The sequence below is a fragment of the Chionomys nivalis genome, chromosome 15 (genome assembly GCF_950005125.1).
Source record: "Chionomys nivalis chromosome 15, mChiNiv1.1, whole genome shotgun sequence".
Lineage (NCBI taxonomy): Eukaryota > Metazoa > Chordata > Mammalia > Rodentia > Cricetidae > Chionomys > Chionomys nivalis.
The window spans coordinates 23989312-24015607 of NC_080100.1; the positions used below are offsets into that span (position 1 = coordinate 23989312).

The 26296-nt window shown below is 40.6% G+C and overlaps 1 protein-coding gene across 1 annotated transcript in view; it reads right to left on the bottom strand.

Annotated features, from left to right (window-relative positions):
- Nup155 (nucleoporin 155) overlaps positions 1 to 25318 on the bottom strand; it is a 51499-nt gene extending 26181 nt beyond the window's left edge. Inside the window, exons 1-18 of the mRNA XM_057789904.1 lie at positions 25059 to 25318; positions 22714 to 22851; positions 21532 to 21628; positions 19436 to 19506; positions 18525 to 18617; positions 17430 to 17596; positions 16357 to 16462; positions 14242 to 14315; positions 13238 to 13329; positions 12002 to 12099; positions 11381 to 11533; positions 10495 to 10595; positions 7794 to 7964; positions 6595 to 6705; positions 5664 to 5758; positions 4046 to 4134; positions 3349 to 3411; positions 874 to 1021 (exon numbers count right to left, since the gene is read on the bottom strand). Coding sequence (XP_057645887.1) covers positions 874 to 1021; positions 3349 to 3411; positions 4046 to 4134; positions 5664 to 5758; positions 6595 to 6705; positions 7794 to 7964; positions 10495 to 10595; positions 11381 to 11533; positions 12002 to 12099; positions 13238 to 13329; positions 14242 to 14315; positions 16357 to 16462; positions 17430 to 17596; positions 18525 to 18617; positions 19436 to 19506; positions 21532 to 21628; positions 22714 to 22851; positions 25059 to 25218 — 2027 coding nt within the window. The 5' untranslated portion in view covers positions 25219 to 25318. The remainder of the gene's footprint in view (positions 1 to 873; positions 1022 to 3348; positions 3412 to 4045; positions 4135 to 5663; positions 5759 to 6594; positions 6706 to 7793; positions 7965 to 10494; positions 10596 to 11380; positions 11534 to 12001; positions 12100 to 13237; positions 13330 to 14241; positions 14316 to 16356; positions 16463 to 17429; positions 17597 to 18524; positions 18618 to 19435; positions 19507 to 21531; positions 21629 to 22713; positions 22852 to 25058) is intronic.
- Between the last annotated feature and the right edge of the window lie 978 nt (positions 25319 to 26296).

The window sequence follows — 26296 nt, forward strand, 5'->3', positions numbered from 1 at the left end:
CTAATTAGAAGTTAAGGGAGGGCTGGAGAGATAGCTCAGAGGTTAAGAGCACTGACTGCTCTTCCAGAGGTCCTGAGTTCAATTCCCAGAAACCACATGGTGGCTCACAGCCATCTAGAATGAGATCTGGTGCCCTCTTCTGGCCAGCAAGCATACATGGAAGGAATGTTGTATACATAATAAATAAATAAATAAATTTTATAAAAAAAAAAAAAGAAGAAGAAGTTAGGGGAGAACTACAAGGGCCACCATCATTCATCCTTCCCTCTACCAGTTTCCCCTGCAGGATGACTTCCATACCCGTCCCTAAAGGGATGGAGACTGCCCCCCACCTTTTGAATTAAGGCTGGCCAGATAAGGCAGGATAGAGAATGGCACTGCTGTAAACTGAGGCACTGACAGGCTTTGCAAGTTTCTACCTTCTCCTGCAACCCTGCCACCAGCAAGAGACAAACGCTTGACCGTCATACTGAAGGATGAGACCATACAGAGAAAAGAATTGTATGGTCACTTCACACCAGTGGATAAATGGGCCTTGAAGCATATAGAAATACCACCAAGATAAATAAAACTCTTTCTACTGTTGCATCTGATTGCATATGTAAGACCAGACCTCCAGCTGAAATCTACAAACAGGACACTCTATGAGGCTAGTTATTAATATGCATGAAGATGTAAGCTGAGGCTATATGCACAGAAATAAAACAATGAATACAGCTAAAGGGCTGAGCAATGCAAAAACAATCTTAATCAGTGGATGGGCGTAAAATAAAAAATAAAACTCACTAAGTAATGTCCCAAATATAGATTTAAGAATACGTCACTACTGTAAATAAGACAAAATGGGACAATAGTAGTCTACAAAATACTTACCCCATGATTCGAGAAAAGTAAATGCAAATACCATTGTGTTTTCCTGAGTACACAATCTCTGGTCCAGTCAAACCACCCATGCTTGTAGCCTGCATTGCTGGGTTTCCCACAGCATACATTGGGGTTGACATGGTAGGAAGCTGAGCACCTGCACACAGAGAAGAAAGTCTCTTAAAAGTAAAGCCTAGGCCAGGCAGTGATAGTGCACCCCTTTAATCCCAGCACTTGGGAGGCAGAGACAGGCGGATCTCTGTGAGTTCAAGGCCAGCTTAGTCTACACAGTGAGTTCCAGGACAGGCTCCAAAGCTACAGAGAAACCCTCAAAAAGCCAAAAAAGTAAATCCTAGGTTCACCGTTGGGGCTCATGAACTCCAGCTTACTACTGCTATTTTGCTAAATGGACATAGTATCAAACAGCGCTCTAATCCACATCTCTGTCTCCAAGGATCAGTGAGGCTCTCAGACCTCATCAGAGAAGATTCCTTGTGTCATAAATGGTGGCTAACAAAGAAATTCACTGAGGTTGAAATGCAGAGCATAAGTTCCTGTGGATCGTTAGTCACAATGGGACACCTATATCACAGCCCAACCCCACCCCACCACCAGAAGGCACAATGTGAGAGGGGTGTAAGACTGTAAGAACCAGAGGTCAGAGAGGAACAGGTGACAGTGTCTTCTGGACATGACAGGACAGCTACACTCATGAGCTCACTGCACAGCTGGCTAGACAAGAGCGAACCAGTCAGCATTCCAGCATGGAAGAAGGGCTCACAAGTCTCTACCCTAGCTGAGGAGCTACAACAGTTGATGGCTTCTGGCTGTTAAGGGTTGGTATGGTCCTTGTATGCTACAGTGGGTGGCCCCAGTCCATCAGGATGTAGACAGAGGAGAGAGGTTGAGGAGTGGAGCTTTAGGACAGTAATTCTGGAAGGACATGGGGTTAAATATGCTCAAGCATACCATGCATGTATGAAATTACCAAATTAATAAAAATGTTTTAAAAAAAAGAAATCTGAAATGTTTAGAAATTTCAATAATCCATTTGGTTTATCTAGACAAAAAATGGAAATATTTAAAAATAATGGAAGAAACAGATACACATTTAATTCTGTTTGATAAAAAAGGGTAGATTTGTGTAGTTGTTTTACCCTTTACTCTTTTGGGGGCCCGCCACCCAGCTCCCAAACAAATCACACACATAGGCTCATTCTGACTTACAAATGCCTGGCCTTAGCTTGGCTTGTTTCTAGCCAGCTTTCCTCAACTTAAATTATTCCATCTACCTTTAGCCTCTGGGCTTTTTTTCTTTCTCTGTTTCTGCATATCTTTCTTTCACTCTTACTCCGTGGATGGCTGGGTGACTGGCCCCTAGCATCCTCCTCTTTCTCTCCTAGATCCCCTATCTCCCTTCCCAGATTTCTCCTCTTTTTGTTCTCTCTGCCTGACAGCCATGCCTATCCTTTCTCTTGCTTTGATATTGGCTATTCAGCTCTTTATTACACCAACCAGATGTTTTAGACAAGCAAAGTAACACAGCTTCACAGAGTTAAACAAATGCAACATAAAAGAATGCAACATGGGCTGGAGAGATGGCTCAGAGGTGAAGAGCACTGACTGCTCTTCCAGAGGTCCTGAGTTCAATTCCCAGCAACCACTTGGTGGCTCAAAAAAATCTGTAATGAGATCTGGTGCCCTCTTCTGACATGTAGGTATACACGCTAACATAACACTGTGTGTATTACAAATAAATCTTTAAAAAAAAGTAACATATCTTTGCATCATTAAACAAATAAATGTTCCATAGCAGAAACAAATACACCTTAAAATAATATTCTATAACAGACTTGAAGTGATTTTTTCAGCTAAACTTTCACATGTAGGCAAGGCAGGATGAACAAAAGAAAACTTGGAATCGCTGTTTCTAATGTTAGAGAGAAAAAGAACAATTACAGTCACCAGAACGCAGTTAATCCTCATATGCCAGTGAGAGGATGCCACCGTTACAGGAGTTCCTAAGTGAGGCACTGATAGTCAAATGCGAAAACTGGCTTGGATGCCACTCTGTTGGCAGAGTACAGTGTGTGTGCATGTGACCACAGACCAAGGCTGTAAGAATGTATCTGGGCTGCCAGGGCAATCTTGGTTGTTGTTCCTGTTTACCAGTCTCTCTTGGGCCTGGAACCCAGCTAGCAGGTCAAGCTGGCAGGCCAGGAAGTTCCCCCAGTCTGGAAATAACAAGCACACATCACCACGATAGTTGTTCCATGGCTGTGAAGACCGGACTCAGGTCTTCATGCCCGTGGGAAGCAATTCTATCACCTGAATTATCTCAGCTTCTGACTTTCTTTCTTTCTTTTTTTTAAAGGAATTAGGCAAGTTAATCTTCTCAACATAAAAATATTAAAAACAATAATTAATAATGTTAGATCTTCAAAGTGAACAGAAGTAAAAAGCCAGAACATAGAAAATAAGTACCATGGGCCGGTGTCCCCAAAGTGGATGGATTTGGGTAGACACCACCACCAGGAACAGGAGAACCTGCAAGGGAAAAAGAGAATAGAGATCTGTCAAATACTTTCTCAATGCTATGTATCTGATCCAGACTATGTAAGAAAGCTACTATGAGTGTGACTAACACTGCCTATCATAGAATCAGACACATCCTAATTTCAACTAGTCAGCACTCGTTCTCCATTTGGAAGACAAAGATACGAACTTTCTTATTACTTGATTATTCATCTCTTCCTTCTTTTTCTTTTTTATCTCTTTCTCTTTGAATACCAAATAAACTCTGTAAATACTACTAGTTACAATTTATATTGCTTCTTAGTAGTCATTAAAGATTCAATATTGCAAGGCGTGGTAGCAGCACACACTTTTAATTCTAGCACTGGGAGACAGAGGCAGAGGTAATCTCTGAGTTTAAAGATAGCCTGGTCTACATAGCAAGTCCCAAGCCAGCCAAAGGCTACATGGAAAGATTCTATCTCAAAACAACAAAAAACCAATACCAAACAAACAAAACTAGATTCAACAGTAACTATCTAGACTTACTCATTACTAATATAGATACTAAGACTAATTCTAAAAGAACAATAAAATTCTCTATTGCATAAAGTATGTCATCATTTAAAAATATAACCCAAGTTACAGTTTAATGTTCCATACTCACTAGAATACATTGGAGACCCCAGGATGGGACCAACATTACTTGGAGTGGGAAGAGTAGCTGGAAATCTCATCTGTGCTTCACCGCCATATCTATTTGTGTGACAAAAGAATGACTTATTAAACCAAGCTCTTGTAACTGGGACAAGCTGGGATAGATAACTCCTGCTCCTTTTAGCTTATTTATTTAATGGCAGACATTTTAAGGTATGGTGCCAGCAGAGAGAGTTATACCTAGCATAATTTTTCAATTAATGTTGACTTGAAATTGCTACCAGGAAATTAGAGGGCCGCTACTAATGTCTAAACACATTACAGATATGTAGTGAATAATTCTCTTAATGAAACGACACAGTCATCTCTCTGATAGAATATGATTAGCTGTAAATTTCAAAATATTTTTTTAAAGATTTGTCTTTGTGTATACCTGTGCACCACGTATACCTTGCACATGGAGGCTACAGGAGGGGGTCAGATCCCTGGGTAACAGAGTGACAGATAGTGTTAGCTGCCATGTGGGTGCTGGGACTTGAACTTGGGTCTTTTAAAAGGGCAGCCAGTGCTTTTAATTCCTTTGCCATCACTCCGCCCTAAACATTTAAAACATACACAGTGCACTCACACTTCAAATTCTCAGAAATATTTTACAGAAAAAAAAAAATCTCTGAACACCGGTGCAAAGGTTAGTGGAACAGTGCTTAACTAGGAAAGATGAGTTCTGGTTTAATCCCAGCACTCAGAATCCCTCAGGGCCAATGATACACGTGAAACAGAACTGGTTATGTTTGAGGAAGAAAAAAGCATGGAGAGGAGTGACTTCAGTGAAAAGCGCAAAACAAGACCAAAAGTCAATGAAAACCTAGAGAACAGTAATGCACGCCTTCTGCTAATCAGCCTGTTCCACCAGCATTATAATTTTTCTCGATCTCACTCTTATTAACGAATCTGAATAATTTGCCTAGTTCCTGTACTCAGCACCCACATGGTAGTTTCGCCACAGGAAATGCATTGCACTCTTCTGGCTCACAAAGGCTTTGCATGCATGAGCTACACAGACACATGCAGTCAAAACACCCATTCACAAAAAGTAACATTTTTTTTTTTAAAGTGGCCTAGGCTTAGCAGGTTTAAGATCCTAGATTCAATTCCAGTACCACCAAATACTCAAACAAAAAACAACCAACCAAAAAAGCAGGTCTTCTGCTGGAGAGAAGACTCAGTGGTTAAGAGCACTGGCTCCTCTTCTAAAGGTCCTGAGTTCATATGCCCAGCAACTACATGGTGGCTCACAGTCATCTCTAGTGGGATCTGATGCCCTATTCAGGCATAAAGGCATATATGCAGACAGAGAACTCATATATATAAAATCAATAAAATAAAATCTTTTTAAAAAGCAAGTGTTCCATATACCAATATTTCACAATATTTTTAAGGTAGTTGATGGACGTTTTGGGACTAAGGATGTAGCTCAGAGGTACAGTGTTTAGGGCTTGTATAGCATGGGTAAAAAGCCCTATGTCCTACTCTGAGAATGGACTCCAACAAAGAAGTGGCTCATTACATAAACACACACACATACACACACATGCACGCACACACACACACTCCACCCCGACGAGTACCTAAAAAATGCCCGTGTAGCCCAAGCAGACACTTCTCTATCACAGGCAGCAGTGGAACAAGCAAGGATGAGGCAAGTTGCACAAGCTTGGTCTTCCTGTAAGGAAAAATTAAAGACAAACCCAAAGTTGGAGCAAGTGTTCAACAAATACTTGCTGATGTAATAAAATCAATCAATACAGCGAACGACCCAGATTTAAATTTTAGCTCAGGCACAGTATTAAAGATGCTTTCTCTTTATTAAGGTTTGATCAACTGTTACTCTTTATCTTTTATTCTGGTAATCTATCCTCTTAATTTTAAGAAATTATCAATAAGAGCCAACATTATTGAGTATCTACCATGTGCTAGGCACGATTTTTAGAAGCCAGTATAACAGTCCTTATAGCACAGTCCACAAAAAGCAAAAACTAAAACTAAACTAAGTGTAGTAAATATAAGATTCTCATTCCAGTTTTGGAATATTTTCAGCAGGTAGTTTGAATCCTGGGTCTGTGCTTTAATTAGACAGTACTAATTTTAACTAAGCCTTCTCAGATTTAAATCTACCAATTAAGTTATGACTATTATCTACTAATGTCTTCACATTTCACTTTAACTTCCCGCCTTAGGTTATTCAGTGTGCTTGGAACACACAGTACATATGCACGCTCATAAAGTAATGCCTGGCACGTTTAGAAAAAATTGTCTTTCCCATACGACTTCAATATTATTCTTACTAGTATACCTTAATAAGGATTTGTCAAAATCAGAGGATAAATCTGGAGAAGCCCTGTGACATTACTACTTTCAGTATCAGTTCATATACGCTGATTCGAGTACAAAAGAGAACAGAAAATCTGGGTATTACAGTGTTTTACTTCCAATTTACAAAGAATTTTGACAGCCTTATTGCTTCCTTATTTAAAATATCACACTACCGGGCATAATTACCTGATGTAATTTGAAGAATCTTTCGATCTCCTCTCCATCTCCACCCACGTTACTCACAAGCAGATGTCTCAACTGGTCCACAGGTCTAAGTTTGTGAAACATAAGACTACCCTGAGAAGTCAACAGCGAGAGAGAACATGAGTACGCCATTGGCAGGCCTGACTGGCAGAGGGCTGGAGAGGTAGCTCAGGGGCAGAGCTCTAGCCTGGCATGCACAGCCAGTGATACACACAAAAGCATGGCTGTTAACAGTTGACTACTGCCTTGTTTAACAATAAGCTACTCCAAGAATACAAAAAAACCAGACAAGATTGCCACAACAATCAATCTATATTCAATTTTCATATCTACAAAAAATTAATAATCTTGCCCCTCTCATGCTGCTCCTCAAATTAGAGAATTAGTTAGATTATTCATATCATTATTATATGTTGGTATATATGCCTATTCATAGAAAAAAAGCTGGATCCTTAGCCATCCATTAACCAGGATACATTCCAAACAGACCCAAGGTTTCAAGAACAAAATTATAAATGTACTAGAAAAACATGAAAGTTTTATTTTTTAAATAAATCTCAAACAGAAAAAAATAGTTCAGTACAAAACAAATTCTAAAAAATAACTGTTATTGACTACTTGAAACTTGTCTGTATGAAAAAGTTTTCAATAGAGTTAAATCACAAATTAAGAAAATCATGAGAGACTGGGCAGTGGTGGCACACACCTTCAATCCTAGCACTCAGGAGGCAGAAGCAAACAGAGCTCTGTGAGTTTGAGGCCAGCCTGGTCTACAGCGCAAATTCCAGATTTGCTCCAAAGCTACACAGAGAAACCCTATCTCGAAAAATCAAAAGACAGAGAGAAAGAGAGAGAAAGATAGGAAGAAAATCATGTGAAACTAAAACGCAAAACTTAGTTTCTCTGACATATAAATCTTGAGCCAATAAATGAAACAGACAGCTCTATAGAAATGGTCACACAGCGTCTCCCCTAATCCTCGGGACAGATTACAAGAACCACCTCCACCCTGAAATGCTTTGAACTGTGCATAATACCAGAGCAGGAGTATGGCTCAGTGGTGCTGTGCTCACTAGCATGCAGGAGTTCCTGGGTTCAGCTGTCAGCACTGCTATGAGAAGAGGCCTTTTGTATACTTCATAGAGCTCCCTTGCCTCTATGGTTAGCAGATATGCACATACCTGTGCCGAGAGGAGAACGAATTTCTTTGGCGGCAACATGTGCTGCTGGACGACAACTGGTGAGTCAGTGATTGGGATATGGTCTTTATTTAAAGGTGTAATGATTTTATCTACTTTTAATTCATCTATTGCAGAAAGAGCCCAGGAGTGACCATCAACCCGTGTTGTCATCTATGGAAAAGAAATACATCGCTTTCATATTTTGAAGCCAAAGCTTCTAGGACACAAAACCTACCAAAAAACCAAAATAACAAAACAACCAAAGAAACCTCCCTAAATTCAATACCATGGGTACCTTCCACATATATTTAGCTTTTTACCACACTATTCTTTTCTTTCTATACGAAATCTGTCTTTTTCGTTCTTCCTTCCTTTTTTGAAGACACTGTCACTATGCTCTCCAGGCTTCCTCAGACCCAACCTCGCTGCCTGTCTCCCAAGACTGGGGTCACAGGTTATACAGTCAGAGAGCGGTCATCTAAGTTTCTGTGCAGAAGGATATAACTGGCAGATTCAGTGTTTTTTTTGTTGGCATAGACTGTGTTCTCCATTGTTCTATTTCCTTCCTAAAGTAAGATCCTTTAAAAACTAAAAGTATGCCGGGCGGTGGTGGCGCACGCCTTTAATCCCAGCACTCGAGAGGCAGAGGCAGGCGGATCTCTGTGAGTTTGAGGCCAGCTTGGTCTACAAGAGCTAGTTCCAGGACAGGAACCAAAAAAAGCTACGGAGAAACCCTTTCTCGAAAAATAAAATAAAAAAAAAAAACCCAAAAAACTAAAAGTATTTTAGTATTCTAAGATATTTTAGGAAAGCAATTCAAGCACTGGAAAATGCTAAGATATACTCTTCATCCATATGCACAATACCTATCCTCAACAACCAGAATCTTGCTTTCTCTCTTCTTGCACATTTTTCTTCTACGGAATCACTTGAAAGTGATAGACCCAGTCCCCTAAATACGTCTCCAAGCATCTCCAGAAAATAAGGATATTCTCTTAAACCATGAATCATTGTAACATTTAAAATACTGATAAAGCTGGGTGGTGGCAGGGCATGCCTTTAATCCTAGCACTCGAGAGGCATAAATTTGAGGCCAGTCTGGTCTACAAGATCAAGTTCCAGGACAGGCTCCAAAGCTACAGAGAAACCCTGTCTTGAAAAACCAAAAGAATGTTGATATAATTCCCTAATTAATTCAATGCCCAGTCTATATAAAATTTACAAACCCACCTTTAGAAAACTAGAATTTTATCAGTGTTATGTACTACATGTACTTGGTGGCATATATTCTTATTTTTAAATAAAAGTTCACATCTGTTTGAGAACTCAAATATTATACAAATTAAAAAATTACTTTAAAACATAGTTAAGCTGGGTGTGGTGACTCATGCCTGTAACCCAAGCTTTGAAGAGGCTGAAGCTGGAGGAACACAGTCTGTGGTCAGCCAGGCTACATACTGTACACACTGAGTCTCAGACTAGCCTGGGCTTTTGAGTGAAGCCTGCCTGTCTCAAAAGTAAAACAACAGAAAGTTAACATTTATTAGACCCTTTCTCTGTCCCAGGCAATGATCTGAGTGTTCTATGTACATGATTTCATTTAATCCCATGGCATCTTCGCAGAGAAAGTACAGTGGCAAATATTAAATCTAAGAATATGACGGTGCCAAAAGTCAAAGCAAGCCTCCAAAGCGACACTGAGGTAAATTTTGACCTTTATCCCTGTCCCCAATCAGGACTGCATCTGTATTTTTCTGAGATCAAAATTCCTATGTTTATTATGATATGAATCTTTACCAGGCTGGCCTCGAACTCACATAGATCTGCCTTCCGAGTGCTGGAACTAATGGTGTGCATGACTTATGCTGAGCCCAGTGTTTCCTTTTTAAGATGTTTGAGAAGCTGGGTATGGCATCACATGCCTGTAATTTGAGCACCTGGAAGGCAGAGGCAGGTGCGTCTCTGTGAGTTCAGGGTTAGCCTGATCTACTCATCTAGGGCTACATAATGAGAACTGCCAAAAAGATCCATGTGTGATGAATATAATCTGACAGTTAAAAAAAAAAAAACAACATACAAACAAAATGAACTAAGAGGAAACATTTCTTTACTCTTAATTAAGATTGCTTTATTTGGGGCTGGAGAGAAGGCTCAGAGGTTAAGAGGACTTGTTGATCTTATGGAGAACCCAGTTTTGATTCCCAGCACTCATCTACCTCAATGGGTATCAGGCATGCACATAACAAACATACAACATATATAAAAAAATTTAATTAAAAACATTTTAAATTTCTTTCTTTAAAATTTTGTATACCCACGTACTCATATTTGTGTCTGTGGTAAGTGTGTGTCCACACTAGTGTTTAGGGGCATAAGGAAACAGGAAGAGAACATCAGATCCCTTACAGCTGGAGCTACAGGTGCTTCTGAGCCACCATGCGGTGTTGGGATCAGAACTCCAGTCTTCAGGATTGAACAAATGCTTCCAACCTCTGAGCCTCTCTCCAGTGCCCCGCTAAGATTTCAAATCATTTATTATGAAAATAGCAATAATTCCAAAGACAAAGTTATTCTCCATACTATTTCTCACTTAAAACATTCCTAACTGCAACAGGGATGTGACCGCACGTCGGATTGCCTGAGTGCTGGGTCGCCTGCAGCACCACAGACGGATTTCACTACAGGTCTCAGGACTACTGACCTGAGTTTCCATCATTGGCTTTTGGAAAGGAAACGTATCATGGTTGACACACCATAAAATGTCATTATCTTCATTTTCTGATGCTGTCATTAATAGAATTCCTAAAAGTTAAACACACAAAATTATTATGTGATGCTAAATAATCTGCGCTCCCAGTAACCTTAATAATTACCAACAGTATACACAATTTATACAATGGTGGAAACCATCTAATGAGGAAAGAACAGGACTTTGTTTTTGAATAAATGGTGCTTGGAAAAATAAAATATATACCTAAAAATGTTTACAAATAAATTGGACAAAAAGAAATACCAGACCTATACGAGTCATGGGAATAAGGTTATAATTTTAAAAAGTGCTGTGATAGTATCCAAAGTATTGATTATTTGAAGATCTTCTTCTTGCAAAAGAAAATTAAGTTTGGGTATTGAAAAATAATAGGGTGGAAGAGCCTGGCATAGTAGTACACATCTTTAATCCTAGCACTTGGGAAGCAGAGGCAAGTAGATTTCTGTAAGTTCAAGGCCAGTGTGGTATACATAGAGAGGTCCAGGCCAGTCAGGGTTGTACAGTGTGACTCTGCCTTTAAAAAAAAAATAAATAAAAGGAGGTGGCAGTGGTGCTGAGAGAGATGGCTCTGCAGTTGGGAAGAACACTTGCTGCTCTTGCAGGGACCTGGGTTCAGTCCCCAGCTCCCATGTGGCAACTCAAAGTCATTTGAGAAAACTACACATCTAGAGGTCTGATGCATTCTTCTGACCTCCAAGGGTACCAGGCATGCTCATGGTGCACATACATATATGTAAGCAAAACACACATACACATTAAAAACAAACAAACAAAAAAAAAACCCTAATCCTAAATCTCACAGCACTTCAGAACTTACCTTTACTATAAAGAGCTTTGTGCACTTTTGAAGGCTTCTCAACCGTTGAAGATGCTGAGAATCCAGGAGGTAATCGGACATGAACCAGTGTCAGTGTATTGGGTCGAGCTAATGGCTGCCTGAATGGACAAGTGCTGAAATACAACCTCACACCTGAGGAGAGGGTAAAGACAGGCATTAGCAACAGAAAGGAAGGACCAGGACATGTGTAGTGAAGAAGCTTCACACATAAACACAGACTTCTGCAAAAGCACAAATGACTTTCCTCACTGGCATGAAATTATGGATTAGCAGTTTAAAGATATTTTTAGAAATGTCACTGGATTGAGCAGTGACTCAATAGATTGCTATAGTAAGAGCTTGTGACAAGCCAAGGGAACCTGCGACTCAGTTAAGGCTCTGTCACTAAAAACAAGACACTTCACTTTGCAGGTCTGGTTATACATCACAATATGAAGATGAAAACAATACCTTCCACTAAAAAAAAAAATCCTTATTATGTGAATTCTCAACACAGCTTAATAACTAATGAAGGAGCGAAACCATTTCTAATCATAAATTTCCAATTCAAGTATTATCAAAATGTGTATAGCAATGGCACAAATATAGAAACAAACATACCTGCGTGAGTGACAGCCAGTAACTGACAGTCCAGTGACTCAGAATTTTCAATCACTGCTATCTGAACAATTGGCTTAAAAACGGAACGATCAATAGTCCTGTAAGAAACAAAACTGAAGTGTATTTCTAGTTTATAAAGTCAAGTCGGAGGCAGGTATGTTAGCACACGCCTTTAATCCCAGTTCTAGGGAGACAAAGACAAACGGATCTCCTTGAGTTTAAGGCTGGTCTACATACTTAGTTCCAGGACAGCCAGAGATAGAACAGAGAGGTCCTGTCTCAATAAATAAATGAGATTAATTCCTAAAGTAACAGTAGGAAGCAGCAAGACTCCAGTACAAGCATAGTTAAGACTGGCCCTCTTGCCAGGTGGTGGTGGCCTTTAATCCTAGCACTCAGGGGAGGCAGAGGCAGGCAGGTCTCTGTAAGTTTGAGGCCAGACTCGTTTATAAGAGCTAGTTCCAGGGCCAGCTCCAAAGCTACAGAGAAGCCCTGTCTTAAAAAACCAGAAGGCTCGTCCTCTTACCAAGCCACTGAAAAGACCATTTTAAAAGGGTAAGTAAACTGAAGGAGCTAGAGTGTTCTCAAGGGATCAAATTCCCACTGCAGTGACCACTACTGACTAAAGGGAGAAAACTCCCAGTGGGGAAACCGGCACGAAGCCCCTCCAGATGCAGCGATGTAGTTTACGTCACCTGTGAGTCCTGGCTTAGGAACCCAACTTGGACTCTAAGAACTTTGAATTGGACTCTGAACTGGTTGCTGCATACTTCCCAAACTCTTAGTTATCTGTAGACATTCTCCTTCCTTTATAATACAGGTCTTTACACTTTCGTTTTCTATTAAGTACAGTGATATAACATTTGCAACAAACAACTGGAGCTTAAAAGTTGCAGGGAAAAGGGTTGGAGGCTCAGCTAAGTGGTCGAATGCTTGCCTAGTCTGTGGGAGACCTTGGGCTTGATTCTCAGCACCTTTGAAAACAAAGTCCCAGAGGGAAAAACACAAGCTATACTTTACTCAGTAAGACACACCACCTTATGTTTCGAAACAACATGAGACAGTCAACAGCAACAAAATTTCAAACACAACTTACGGTGATGTTCCTTAACCAATCATCTTTTAGAGACGTTTGGAGCCTTAATTTAATCTTAGTATAGTATATATAACATGTGCTACATATAAATAGCATAATCACGTCTGCAAATGAAATGCTGACAATAAAGTACATATTACCTAGCAATGTTTCCAGCAGCAGAGACAATGGCATTTTGGGAAACTGAGGCAACTCTGCTCATCCCCTGTCCATCATGGCCCAAATCATAAACCTGTGAATGGAACGGTGCTCCTTCAGACACAATTATACAGCGTACACATCACATTAAAGATGACTTGTTCTTTTAAAGTATAATTTGATGCTTAACAGAGAAGGAAATACTAGATTGTTTGAAATCTCACCAAATCAAACAAAAAATGGCCTAAAAAACCGTTTGAGGTGTTTATTGGAAAAAGCACACAATTGATGCAGGCATGGTGATACACACCAGCAATAACAGATACTGAAGACTGCAAGGTTATGCTTGGCCACAAAGCAAACTGAAGGCCAGCATAAACTACATGAGAATCCGCTTCAGTACACGGGCAGTTTGAATGACTAGATCATCTTCATAAAACAGGGATGTGCTGGGTGTGTTGTGCATGCCTTTAATCCCAACTCTTGGGAGGCAGAGGTCAGCCTGCTCAACAGAGTGAGTTCCAGTATATCCAGGCCTACCCAGAGAAACTTTATCTTGAAAAACAAAAAACAAGACAAAAGAGGGATGTAAGTAGGTGAGATACTTCACTGGCTAAAGGTATGGGCAAGTACCAGCCTGACAATCTGAATTCCATCTCTGTACCATGAGAGAAAGAGAAGTGACTCCTAAAGTTATCCTCCACCTCCACATGAGAGCATGTCACATGGGTGTGTGTATGCACATGTGTACACACACACACAAATTGATTTTGCCAGGCAATGGTGATGCACACCTTTAATCCCAGAACTCGGGAGGCAAAGACAGGTGGATCTCCATGAATTCAAGGCCAGCCTGGTCTACCAAGTGAGTTCCAGGACAGGCTTCAACGCTACAGAGAAATCCTGTCTCAAAAAACAAAAACAAACAAAAAAAAAGTAATATTTAAAAAAAAAAAATACAGGAATGCTTTTCTACTTTTAAATGGTAGCAAATATGCATACGTACCTGTATTACTCCTTTCTCTGACCGTGTATACAGAATATTTCTGGAATTATCAATTTCAATTTGAACAATAGGATCTAAAAGTAAAATAAAAGAAGAAAACCAAACCCCAAGGATTATCAATTGAACACAGAACGTATTCACAACAAATTAAAAGTGATGCATTAGGATTTGGATTTAGGGGCTTTCTACTCTCTTGCTTGGTTGTTAAAGTCTACAATATCTATGTAAGGACCAAGCAAGGGAACATTAGATTAGACAAAGATGTCAAATACTGACATGGTCATGAGCAGCATAAATAACTTACACCTTCAGGCAAGGTACTGGACACTGCTCTCCAGTAATCCTAGCTTGTAGGAAACTACGGCACAAGAAGTGTTTAGAGATTAAGAAATATATTAAAGACGAGTAGTGGTGATGCACACCTTTAATCCCAGCACTCGGGAGGCAGAACCAGACCGATCTCTGTTGAGTTTGAGGCCAGACTGGTCTACAGAGCTAGATCCAGGACAGCCAAGGCTACCAAAGAAAAACTGTCTTGAAAAATTAAAAAAAAAGAGGCTGGAAAAATGATTTAGCAGTTAAGAGCACTGGATGCTCTTCCAGAGTTCCTGAGTTCAATCCCCAGCAACCACGTGGTGACTCAGTCATCTGCCCTCTTCTAGCCTGCAGGCATACATGTAGACAGATCACTGTATACATAATAAATAAACATTAAAAAATTAAAAAGAGAGAATAAATTAAGAGTTACAAGTTAGGTTGTGCTATATAGCAAAACTCTGTCTTAAAACAAAAACAGCTGATTCTGTCTTCTAACTGACTTTTTAAATTTTGTTTTCAGACACGGTTTCACTATGCAATTCTGTCTGGCCTCAAACTTGCAATGCAGCTCATGCTGGCTTTGAATGTACAAAAATGAACCTGTCTCCGTACTGGGATTAGAGGCATGTCCCACCATGCCCAGTTTAGATTACCCCTTCATCCAGTAACACTTGACAAACTATTTACTATATGCTAGAAAAACAAAGACTACTACACTCCTAATTTTTCAGGAATGAAAACAAAGGACGACATCTGGGTAGGAAACAGCACAGAAGGGATGGACGGACAACCGAGTGCTCAAGGGCACACTGCCTCTGGCGAGGTCTGAATTTGATTCCTAGCACTTTCACTATCTGCAATGCCAGCTCCTCGTCGCCACAGACGCCAAATACACACATATGCCACAAATCCACACTGATACATACTCATAAAAAAATTTAAATTTAAAGGAAAAAGAAAGCACCACAATACATACTGACTTCTAAAAATATATAGCATGTTTCCCTAAGATCGTATCACTTCACAGTGTGGCAGCCACAGTACTCTGTGTAAATAAACCTACTCTGTTAGCAGCGACAAAAATCTCTTACAGAACCACACAGAAGTGGCTCATGACAAAAAAATCCATCATAATTTTCTTTTTTAAGTTTAATTATATTACTTCACTTTAAAGCATCTTAAAATTATTACCCTGCTTGTTTCTAAGTTTGTTAAAATTCAGGGATATAGGTCGGGCGGTGGTGGCACACATCTTTAATCCAGCACTAGGGAGGCAGAGGCAGGCAGTCTCTGAGTTCTAGCCCAATCTGGTCTACAAGGTGAATTCTAGGACAGCTGGGGCTACACAGAGAAACCCTGTCTTGAAAAAACAAAACAACAACATAACAAAACAAAACAAAAAAAAACACAGAAAAAAAAAACAGAGATAATAAATTTGACCTGGGGGTTTGTTCTAGACCATTTACCACATATGGAAAACTGTCTTTCTTACTTGTGCATGTATGCTGTATGTGGGGACAGACAGACCACACACACCTTTTTGTTTAAGAAGGAAAGGTGTTTTGGTCACATGATGCAGGAATGACCCAAAATTTGTAGAAAATAGCTAAGTGGAGATTAAAATCTATGTTTTTCTGTTTTATGACACTGCTGTTCCCTGAGACACCTCACAGACATATAGAGAATACAATTTCATACGATAGGTATGACAACTAAGAAAGCAAATTTCTGAAGAAAAATGTTAAGTTCAAAGTACCAAAAATCTTGCTTTATTTGTCAAATTTGTTTCCTACTTACCATCTTCTGAGAACGTGAACTGGAGCAAAGAAGGAACGAGGAAGGAAAGAGAGCTCTTTGAGTGGTTTATCTTCCTACATCTTTGACTGAACCATCCTGCTTCTGCCTTGGAGAGAAACAAGATGTGTAATGCCATACAATGACCATGCTCAGTGAAACCTCTAGTCTCCATGGACTACCAGTGACTGTAAGTACAGTGAAACACACTTTTCAAAATTAACTCCAATTATTCTATAATTAAAAATATCTACTAAATACAACAAATAACTTTGAAGACACATTATTCAATGAAAAGTCAATTGTAAACATAACTAATAGTAACCTAAGTGAGGACATACATTTACAAAAGTGTACACACAGACACATGTAAACAGGTATTTATTTGTGTGCATAAATACACATTTCCAATTTAAATATCATGCTTTAAAACAGTGTCTCTCAATTTTCCTAATGCTGTGACCCTTTAATATAGTTCCTCATGTTGTGGTAACTCACAATTATAAAATTATTTTTGTTGCTACTTCATAACTTCAATTTTGCTACTGTTAAGAATTGTACTAAAGCCGGGCGGTGGTGGCGCACACCTTTAATCCCAGCACTCGGGAGGCAGAGGCAGGCGGATCTCTGTGAGTTCGAGACCAGCCTGGTCTACAAGAGCTAGTTCCAGGACAGGCTCCAAAACCACAGAGAAACTCTGTCTCGAAAAACAAAACAAAACAAAACAAAAAAGTTGTACTAAAAATATCTGCTATGCAACTCCCCCCAAGGGGGTCATTACCCACAGGCTGAGAACCATTGCTTTAAAGACACATTCCAAACAGATTACCACAATGACACTAGTGTTTGTCTAACACTTATAAAGCTCTGAGTTCAAGTTCCAGAATACCAATATTTGCCCAAGACAGAAGGGTTTTACCTAGGAGGAGGACTAGGTCTTCTGGGCATAGAGTAGTTATGCTTGAATATTTTCCTTAATAATATATAGAGAATAAAATTAGAAAATTAAAACAAAAGCTTTTCTTTTCCATTTCAAAAGGATAACAAAAACTAAATCTGTAAATGTTAACACTTACTTGGTATGCTACTTCATACAAACAGCCGTCCTTTCCAGCCAAAAAAATTCTGCCATTATCCGTGGAAGTGATGGCTAAGAGGTAAGTGTTATCAGTCGGAAGAGAATACAAAGGGTCTGGAAGCAGCTGCATCCCGCCACACATGCTGTCGTTAAGAATGCCAGAACCTGTAGGTGTGCAACAAGAAAAACCAGAGAACAGTTTCTTAGTTTTCTGAAAGCAAAAATGATCCTCACATTATCTTGAGAACTGGTAACTTAGCTGGGCGATGGTGGCACATGCCTTTAATCCCAGCACTCAGGAGGCAGAGGCAGGCAGACCTCTGTGAGCTGAAAAAGAGAACTGGTAACTTTACTGAATTCCTACTAAAATATCCCAAATGCCTACAACATATTTTATAAAGTTAGCATAAAAGCTTGAAGGGCTGGAGAGATAGATCAGACTCAGGGGTTGTTCTTGCAGAGGACCAGAGTTCAGTTCTCAGTACCCACATGACCAGTCACAAACACCGGCCCATAACTTAAGTTCTAGGGGATCTAACATCATATTCTGGCTTACACACACACACACACAATCACATATATACATTCAGGTAAAACAGTTATACACAAAAAATAAAAATAAACCTTGCCTGACTGTGGTGGCGCACGCCTTTAATCCCAGTACTTGGGAGGCAGAGGCAGGTGGATCTCTGTGAGTTCCAGGCCAGCCTGGTCTAAAGATTGAGTTCCAGTACAGCCAGGACTACATAGTGAAACTTTGTCTCATAAAAGCAATAAATAAATACATAAATTTTTTTTAAAAAAAACAACAGTTTAACACAGTGGCCACTGTGGTGGTGGGTGTGGTAGTAGTAAAGTGCTTGTATCTATATGTAAGGCCCTGAACTCAATTCCTAGAGTATGCATGCATACACACACAGAGCTTCACTAAAGATAAGTTAAACAGCACCTATAGTACACATATTTGTTATACAGCAAAACATCAAAAACAACCCAAAACTCGTGTGAGTATGTAGTACTAAAAACCATCATAATGCTAATTTTCAACACACTATTATTTTTAGAAACCTAGCATATGAGTGAGTTACCATACCTGTTTGTACATTAGCATAGCTGAGTCCAAGAATTACTATATCCACAGGGGTTGCCAAAACCAGCAGGTGTCGTACATGAGGTTGAAAGATGCCTACAGCAAAACAGACAAAGGTAAATTATTTCCTGAAAAACACACAGAATGTAGGCATGAATAAAATATGGTTACACGATTAAAGTGAGCTCCTAATTAGACAGCAAAAGTCTAAATCTGGGTCAACAAATTGTGTTTAAATATTACTATGTTAAAGCACTAAAGTACATAAACAGTAGAAAAGAATAGGAAATAATTGACTCAACAATGTCATTTAAAAAGTGTCGCACACTCGGGGGCTGGAGAGTCGGCTCAGTGGTTGAGAGCACTGACTACTCTTCCAGGGGGCAGGGTTCAATTCGCAGCACCCACACGGTAGCTCATAACTGTCTGTAACTCCAGGATCCACCACCCTCACACAGACATATATACAGGCAAAACACAAATCAATTAAAATAAAAAAAGTGTAGCACACACATGCAGTACAAACATTATTCAGCCACACAAAAGGAGGAAATCTGGGGGACAGCATTTGAGGTGGCCCAAGTTGGCCTCAATCCTGTGATTTAGCTGAAGATGACTCTGAACTGATCCTCCTCCCTCCGCCTCCCCAGAGCTGGGATCAGAAGCATGTGCCGCCGCACCTGGCTGAAAAGGGAGGAAATTCAGATATCCAACATGCATGATCTATGACGACAAAAACTAAGTGAAGCAAGCTGGACAGAATAACAGATGCTACAGGTAAGAAGTCACTCATATAGAAAAAAGCAGAGTGGCGGCTGCCAGGTGTTAGAGGAAGAGAAATATTTTGATTGACTCTGAAGACATCTGGAGACCATGTGTACAGTCATAGTCTCTCTGATAGCTTTATTTCTTACCAGCTTTTGGTTTCACAAGTCCCACAGCAAGAATTGTTTCACTGAGTCCATCAAAATAGGCAAGGTCACCTCTGCTCAAAGTAAAGAAAACATGTTTATATATATAATATATACATACTTAAAATCTTATTTACAATGATCTTTATTAGTTTAGATATCAGAGTAAAAACCTAAAACAGCAAACAAAACTAGTGAAGAATTAAGACCCAGGCACTAGACCTTTCTAAGGATAAGCTAGAGAAACATTCTAAATATCTGTCCAGCTGGGCTGCAAGCAATGATTCTTAAGTTAACACCAATCTCCAGCTGCAACAGGGGCAGGTGTGGAGAGGACTCTGGGAAGGCACTCATAAAACTTAATGATAAGAGTAGAATGGGAAAAATTCCCCAGTGCCTAATCTGCATCCTAAAGTAGGGAAATTATAAAGGAATTCAGAAATCCATGCTACCGGGGTAACTACAGCAACAAGCAAATCCAAATTCAGCTTAACTCTAGACCTGGAAAAAAGTCGGTCTATTCACTGAACCCTAATCAATGAGAAGGAATATCCATGTCTCTAGATAATAGTATTTGTTAAATGAATGAGTGTAAGAGTTGACTAGAAAAGTAAAAATGTCACTAACGTCAAGATATTTTAGAGCAATCACAATCACAGACCACTGCTATAATGACTAACACGCCCATGGACACATCTAGTTAAATACAGTTTTAACTGGAAGTATCTTTCTGAAGAATATAAGTTGTCATATGGTATAATTGATGCAATTAAGTATTTTGAATATTTGTTCATGTGCATATGCATGTTTCTAAGTAAAAGGAGTATTAGTTATTCGATGCAAGAGTAACAGCTTAATTATGCGGGCCTTCTATGACACTTCCCGTCTCAATGGATGACTCACGTAGGTAACTGAGTAACTGAAATATGAAGGAGAAGTAACACAAAACTCACCTCTAAAGGCTAAGAGAGCTAACTGATCATATACTACTCTGTTTAGGAAACACTGACCTTGGATTTTAAATATTCGATATATTTAATTCACCAAGTCAAAAACCATAAAACAACCAAATTATCATTTCAATAATTATCGGCTTCATAGTCCATAGAAATGCAAGGAAAAGGAGTCTTTGTAAAATGCCCAATACGGGACCGCCACCAGGGCCCACGTGGTGGAAAAAGAACTAACTCGTGCAGGCTGTCTTCAGACTGCCACTTATGCACTGTGATACACACACCCACACCCATAAACCCAGGCCCACACACATACACACAAATATAATATTAATTAAATTTATATTAATTAAATTAAAATTAATAAAATATAATTAAAATTAAAAATGCCAAATAATGGCTCAAAAATACCAACATATAATCTTTTCTACAGACTACAAACTTGGAATATATGTCTTACTTCTCAGGAAGTCCTTTGAAAGGTGGATATAACTCAATGAGAGAATCCATGAGACACTAGGTTTAATCCCCAGGATTCAAATAAGCAAACCAACTAACAAATAACAACAAAGAATAAGAGCAGAATCTTGGTTGGGGAATGTAGCTCCATGATAGAGTGCTTGCCATGAGTAGACTGAATAGTACCAAGAGCACAGTTCAAGAAATTCTTACAAATAGAATGACATTGTGTATATGTGTGCAGAGGTGTTTGTGTGCACACACGTATAGAAGCCAGAGGTTAGTCAATGTTGGCTGTCTTCTTTCATTCTCTACCTTGCTCTTTCAGACAATTACTCTCCCTGAACCTGGAGTTCACTGTTTCCAGGTAGACCAGTTGGCCGGAAAGACCCCAGCATTTGCCTGCCTCCATCCTTCAAGGGCTGGGCTTCCACGGCTTTTATGTGAGTGGTGAGGAGCTGAGCTCTGACTCGCTTGCTTGCATAGCAAGTACTTTAGTCATGAACCATCTCCCTAACCCCCCAATCCACATCTCAATGCCCCCCGAAGACTAGTATGCACATTGGGAAACACTCACTCAAGACAAGATAAACAAAAGATAAAACCAGACAGTTTCTCATGAATAGACCACGAGCTGTAACAAGCAATAAAGGTTAAGAGAATTCCAACCCAGCCTTCCATACATACCCATCTTCGTAGTTCCACATGAATATGTCACTGTCAATTGTCAGCCAAGCTCTGCTGATAGGAGGGAAAACCCCCATCATGCAGTTACACTGCATATCTGAGGAAGCATGAATGTAAGGTGCAAAGAGTTCAATCATTCTTCACACTATTTCTTCAATAGCTTTTGACTTAAAATATATTGATTAAAAGACGATCTCTTGGTTAGATGTATCACCCGATGACTCAGCACTTGCCCAGCACCCATGAGGCTCCTGTCACGTTCCTTTCTTTCTTCTCCCTTTCCTTTCCTCTTCCCCCCTTTTTTTCTTTATATAATTTTATTTATTGTGTGTGTATGTGTTTTATGCTAATGATTGTTTGTGTGTGTGTGTGTGTGCCTGGTGGCCATGGAAGCCCGAAGAGGGCCTTGGAGCCCGAGGGACTGGAGTTACAGTTGTAAGCCATCAAGTGGGTGCTGGGAATCTAATCTGGATCCTCTACAAGAGCAGAGAGTGATCTTTACTGCTGAATTAGTTCCAGCCGATAACACTTTTTCCTTCTTTCTTGAGACAGTCTCACTGTTAGCTCAAGCTGGCCCGGGAGCTGCAATCCTCTTGCCTTATCCTCACGACTACTGGGGTTACAGGTATGTATTATCATGCTTACCTGCTCTGTTCCTTCCTTCCAAGACTGGGTCTCACTATTAAGTTCTGTCTGCTTGTCCTGGAACTCACTAATGTAGACCAGGCTGCCTTAACCTCATAAAAATCAGCCTACCTCGATCTCACAAGTGCTGGGATTAAAGGTGTGTGCTGCCATGCCTGATCCATGCTTATCTACTCTAAAATAGGAAGCAAACTACCCAGACTTGCTTTTTGAGATAAGGTCTATAACATACTCCAAGCTGGCTGCAAGAGTACCATAATCCTCCTGCCTCAACCTCAAGAGTACTGGCAATACAGATATATAACAGCACTGAAGACTAAAAATTTGGGGCGAGGTAGGTAACAAGGATTGAGCAGCTGGGCCTCAGCCCTGCCAGACAAATGCTCTAGCACTAAGCTTTATCCATGGCTCTGAAAACTCTTAAATAACTTGTAGACATTATGTAAGCATAGAACAGGAATTATAGTAATGAAAACACTAATCTAATATTTATAAAATATTATAATTTAAATAGGTAAATTAAAAACAATAGGATACGTCCAAACTGTTCAACCAGCTCAGGTGGGAGGGGGACTCTTCGGATAGTGCTGATCTCTGGAAGGCTGGGTACTGACAGCAAACCTGGTCCTTGTAGAGGGTAATCCATATCCGACATTCCAGAAACAGTGGGATTGTCTACAAAAAAGAAAACGAAGCATTTATAGACAACAGTAAGGTACCACTCACCAACTAGAATAAGAGAAGCAATTCATGCCACCTCTACCCCACCCCACCCCAGAGCCTATGATGTCTCCAAAATTAAGGAGTTCTGACCTGTTACAAAGTAGACTTGAGAAATCTCATCGTCCCAGGATGGGACAGTTAATGGCTTCTAGCACGAGCAAAGGTTATTAAGCTTGGGGACGTAGTTGAGTTAGCACAGTTCTTGCCTAGCATACATGAATACCTGGCTGTGATTCCTAGCTCAGCAAAAACAGGACACGGTGGCATATGCCTGTATTCCTAGCACTCTAGAGGTGACAGCAAGAGGATCCGGAATTCAAAGTTACCCTTCACTACAGTTAGAAACCAGACTGAGTTATATTAGATTTTGTCCTAAAAAATCAAAACAAGGTCCAAATCAAACAATCCATTCTCCTTTCTTTGGATTTCTCCTCCAGACCGACCTGTCACACACAAATATTACCAAAAATGCTATATAATATTGGTGGCAACCACAAACTACTCTCAATAAAGAATTTTTTTTTTTTCGAGACAGGGTTTCTCTGTAGCTTTGGAGTCTGTCCTGGAACTAGTGTAGCCCAGGCTGTAGCCCAGAGATCTGCCTGTCTCTGCCTCCCCAGTGCTGGCGTTAAAGGCATGTGCCACTATCACCCAGCCTAAAATACAATTTTAATACAACAATGTACCTTTGAAACAAAGTAGCAATGCAAAAAGGATGAATAAATTCAGTGAGGATGAGAATGTGAGTGGTCAAGAAAACTTTCAAAGACACTAAAGACTTTCTTTTTGTGGAGACAGGCTCTCACTGTATAGTTCCGGCCATCCTGGAACTCACTATGTAGCCCAGATTGACCTCAAACTCAAAGAGATCTTCCTGCCTCTGCCTTCTATGTGCTGAGATTAAAGATCACCACGCGGCCAGGCGGTGGTGGTACACGCCTTAATCCCACCACTGGGGAGGCAGAGACAGGCGGATCTCTGTGAGTTCGAGGCCAGCCTGGTCTACAAGAGCTAGTTCCAGGATAGGCTCCAAAGCAACACAGAGAAACCCTATCTCAAAAAACAAACAAACAAAAGATCACCATGCCTGGTTTAAACTAGAGACTTTCACGAAGAGTCTGGGAAGAGCTAGGTGATGGTGGCACATGCCTTTAATCTAAGCCCTGTGTTCGATGTCAGTATGGTCTACAGAATGAGTTCCAGGACAGCCAGGGCTATACAGAAAGACTCTGGGAAGAGTCTGTTAGGCAGAGAAAAAACAAACGCTAGAAGGCAAAGGCATTAGTGAGAGGAGGAAGTATATGCAAAGTATTTTAAGAATATCAGAAAGAATGACTCTTTATATCTTGTTTTCAAATTTAAGGGGGAAGGGACAAATTAAGATGATTGGCTAACAGGACAAACACATTCTATAAGGCAAGCCCGTGTGTTAGTAGTTGCCAAGTACGATGGCTACCTTTGCTTCTGGTATTTCTGATTTAAAATCTCACAAAGAATTTCTACAAATCCTAAGAAACGTATTGGTTACTTTACATCGATTATCCAGTTCGCCTCCGTTTTTGCTCAGAAGTCTTAACTGGATCTGAACCTTTCTCTGCTTTTCTCCAACTTTCCTGTACCAAGGGCCACATTGTAACAACTAATGCAATTCCACAAACCTTTAGCTGGTTACAATTTTTTAATTAAGGTAAATACTTTCCAGTTATCTCGTTGATTGACAGATAAACTTTGTTCTACTCTCTGTTAGTCGGCATTCTGACTCCTCTATTTCTTTATTGGTTCGTTCCGGCACTATACATGCTAACTACACACATAAGATATGCCTCTGCGACGACATTATAGATTTACAAGTTAACTCCTTTGTTTTTCTGATTGGCGCACCGCTGACACAAGAAATGTACAAAAATGGAAACTGGATCAGAAGATTCTTCTCATTTGAATTCAATGAGCTTGCTCTTACCTCTTCAAGTATTTACAACGAACAAGTGTAGAGAAAAAAAAAATTCAAAGGGGTTTGCTCTTCTTCAAACATTTAGGAAAACAAGCCCTAATCTCTGAATGTGCTCGTAGGCACCAACGTGCAGATAAGGCCAGAGACAGAGAATCAGAATGAATTTTTTAGGCGGAGAAACAGGACACCACTGGACCGGCTCACTCACTTGGGGCGGACACCATGAGCAGCTCAGAGAGGTCTGGGTACATGCGGTCTTCTTGCAACTGTCGGTCGATAAGCCTCCCCGCATTTTCCAAAGCTTCCTGCAGGGAGGCGGCCGACGACGTAGAGGCCACCATCACCGAGCCCAGCACAGACGACGGCATGTCGACAACCGCGGACACCACGTTACAAAAATACTGCAAACTCGAGGCGAGCCGAGAAAAAAACCAAGAGACTTCAGAACCGCTCCCTGGGACGCGCGCGCCAAACGAAAACCTCGGCGCCGGATCATGACGCACTTCCGGCTCGTCCTCCTGGGTCCGGGGAGACGCCGTTTCAGGGACGGGAAGAGGAAGCAGTTGAGGGAGTTGAGTTGGACGTGGGCTCGGGGCTGAGGGAGGAGGCTGGAGTTTAGTAGGTAGATTGCCGGGGGAGGGGAAGAGGGGAAGGAGAGAAGGGAGGGACGGGAGGAGAGGAACGGGGTAGGAAGGGAAAAGGAGGTGGAACTCCGGGTGCCGGAGCAGGCGAGGGGGGCTCTTGCCGTGGGCTCTGCGGGGTGACGCCGCGCGCGAGCCGAACCTTGGCTCTTCCCGCACGCGAGTCGGAATGCGGCGACTGCGGCTATTTAGGAGTGCACGCACCCGTTGCCATAGTGCCCTGATGACTTCTAACGGTAGTTGGAAATTGGTCCCTGGTTCGAGAAGTATATATGAGCCAGAATTTTACAGCATTCCAAACAGTGGGGTAAATTCAAAATCTTTAGATTTCCCTACGTGTGTATCTCTGTCCTTGGCTCTGTAGCCAGTCTTTGTGGGAGTGTGTGTGTGTGTGTGTATGTATGTATGTGTATTGGAAGTCAAGGAGGTGTGGTGTCTCATGCCTTTAATATAATACAGTATTAGGATACTGAGGCAGGAGGATTGTCAGGCTAGTGTGGGCTACAGAGTGTAATCCTATCTCAAACTACAGGGAGGGAGGGAAGGAGGGAAGAGAGGGACGGAAGGAGAGAGACGGATTGAGTAGGTCGTGCCTATAGTTCCAGAGCTTGGGAAGTAGAAGCAGGTGTTGAAGATCATCCTCGGCTACTCACAAGTTTATATAAGCCTATGAAACTTGAGACTTTTGCTTCACATCTTTTTCCCGTATTGCATTGGGGGAGCACTCATATGATTCACGGGTTTATTCTAAGTTTAGACTTCGGGGATTAATGTAGGCACTCAATAGGCCATCTAGTTCTAGGAA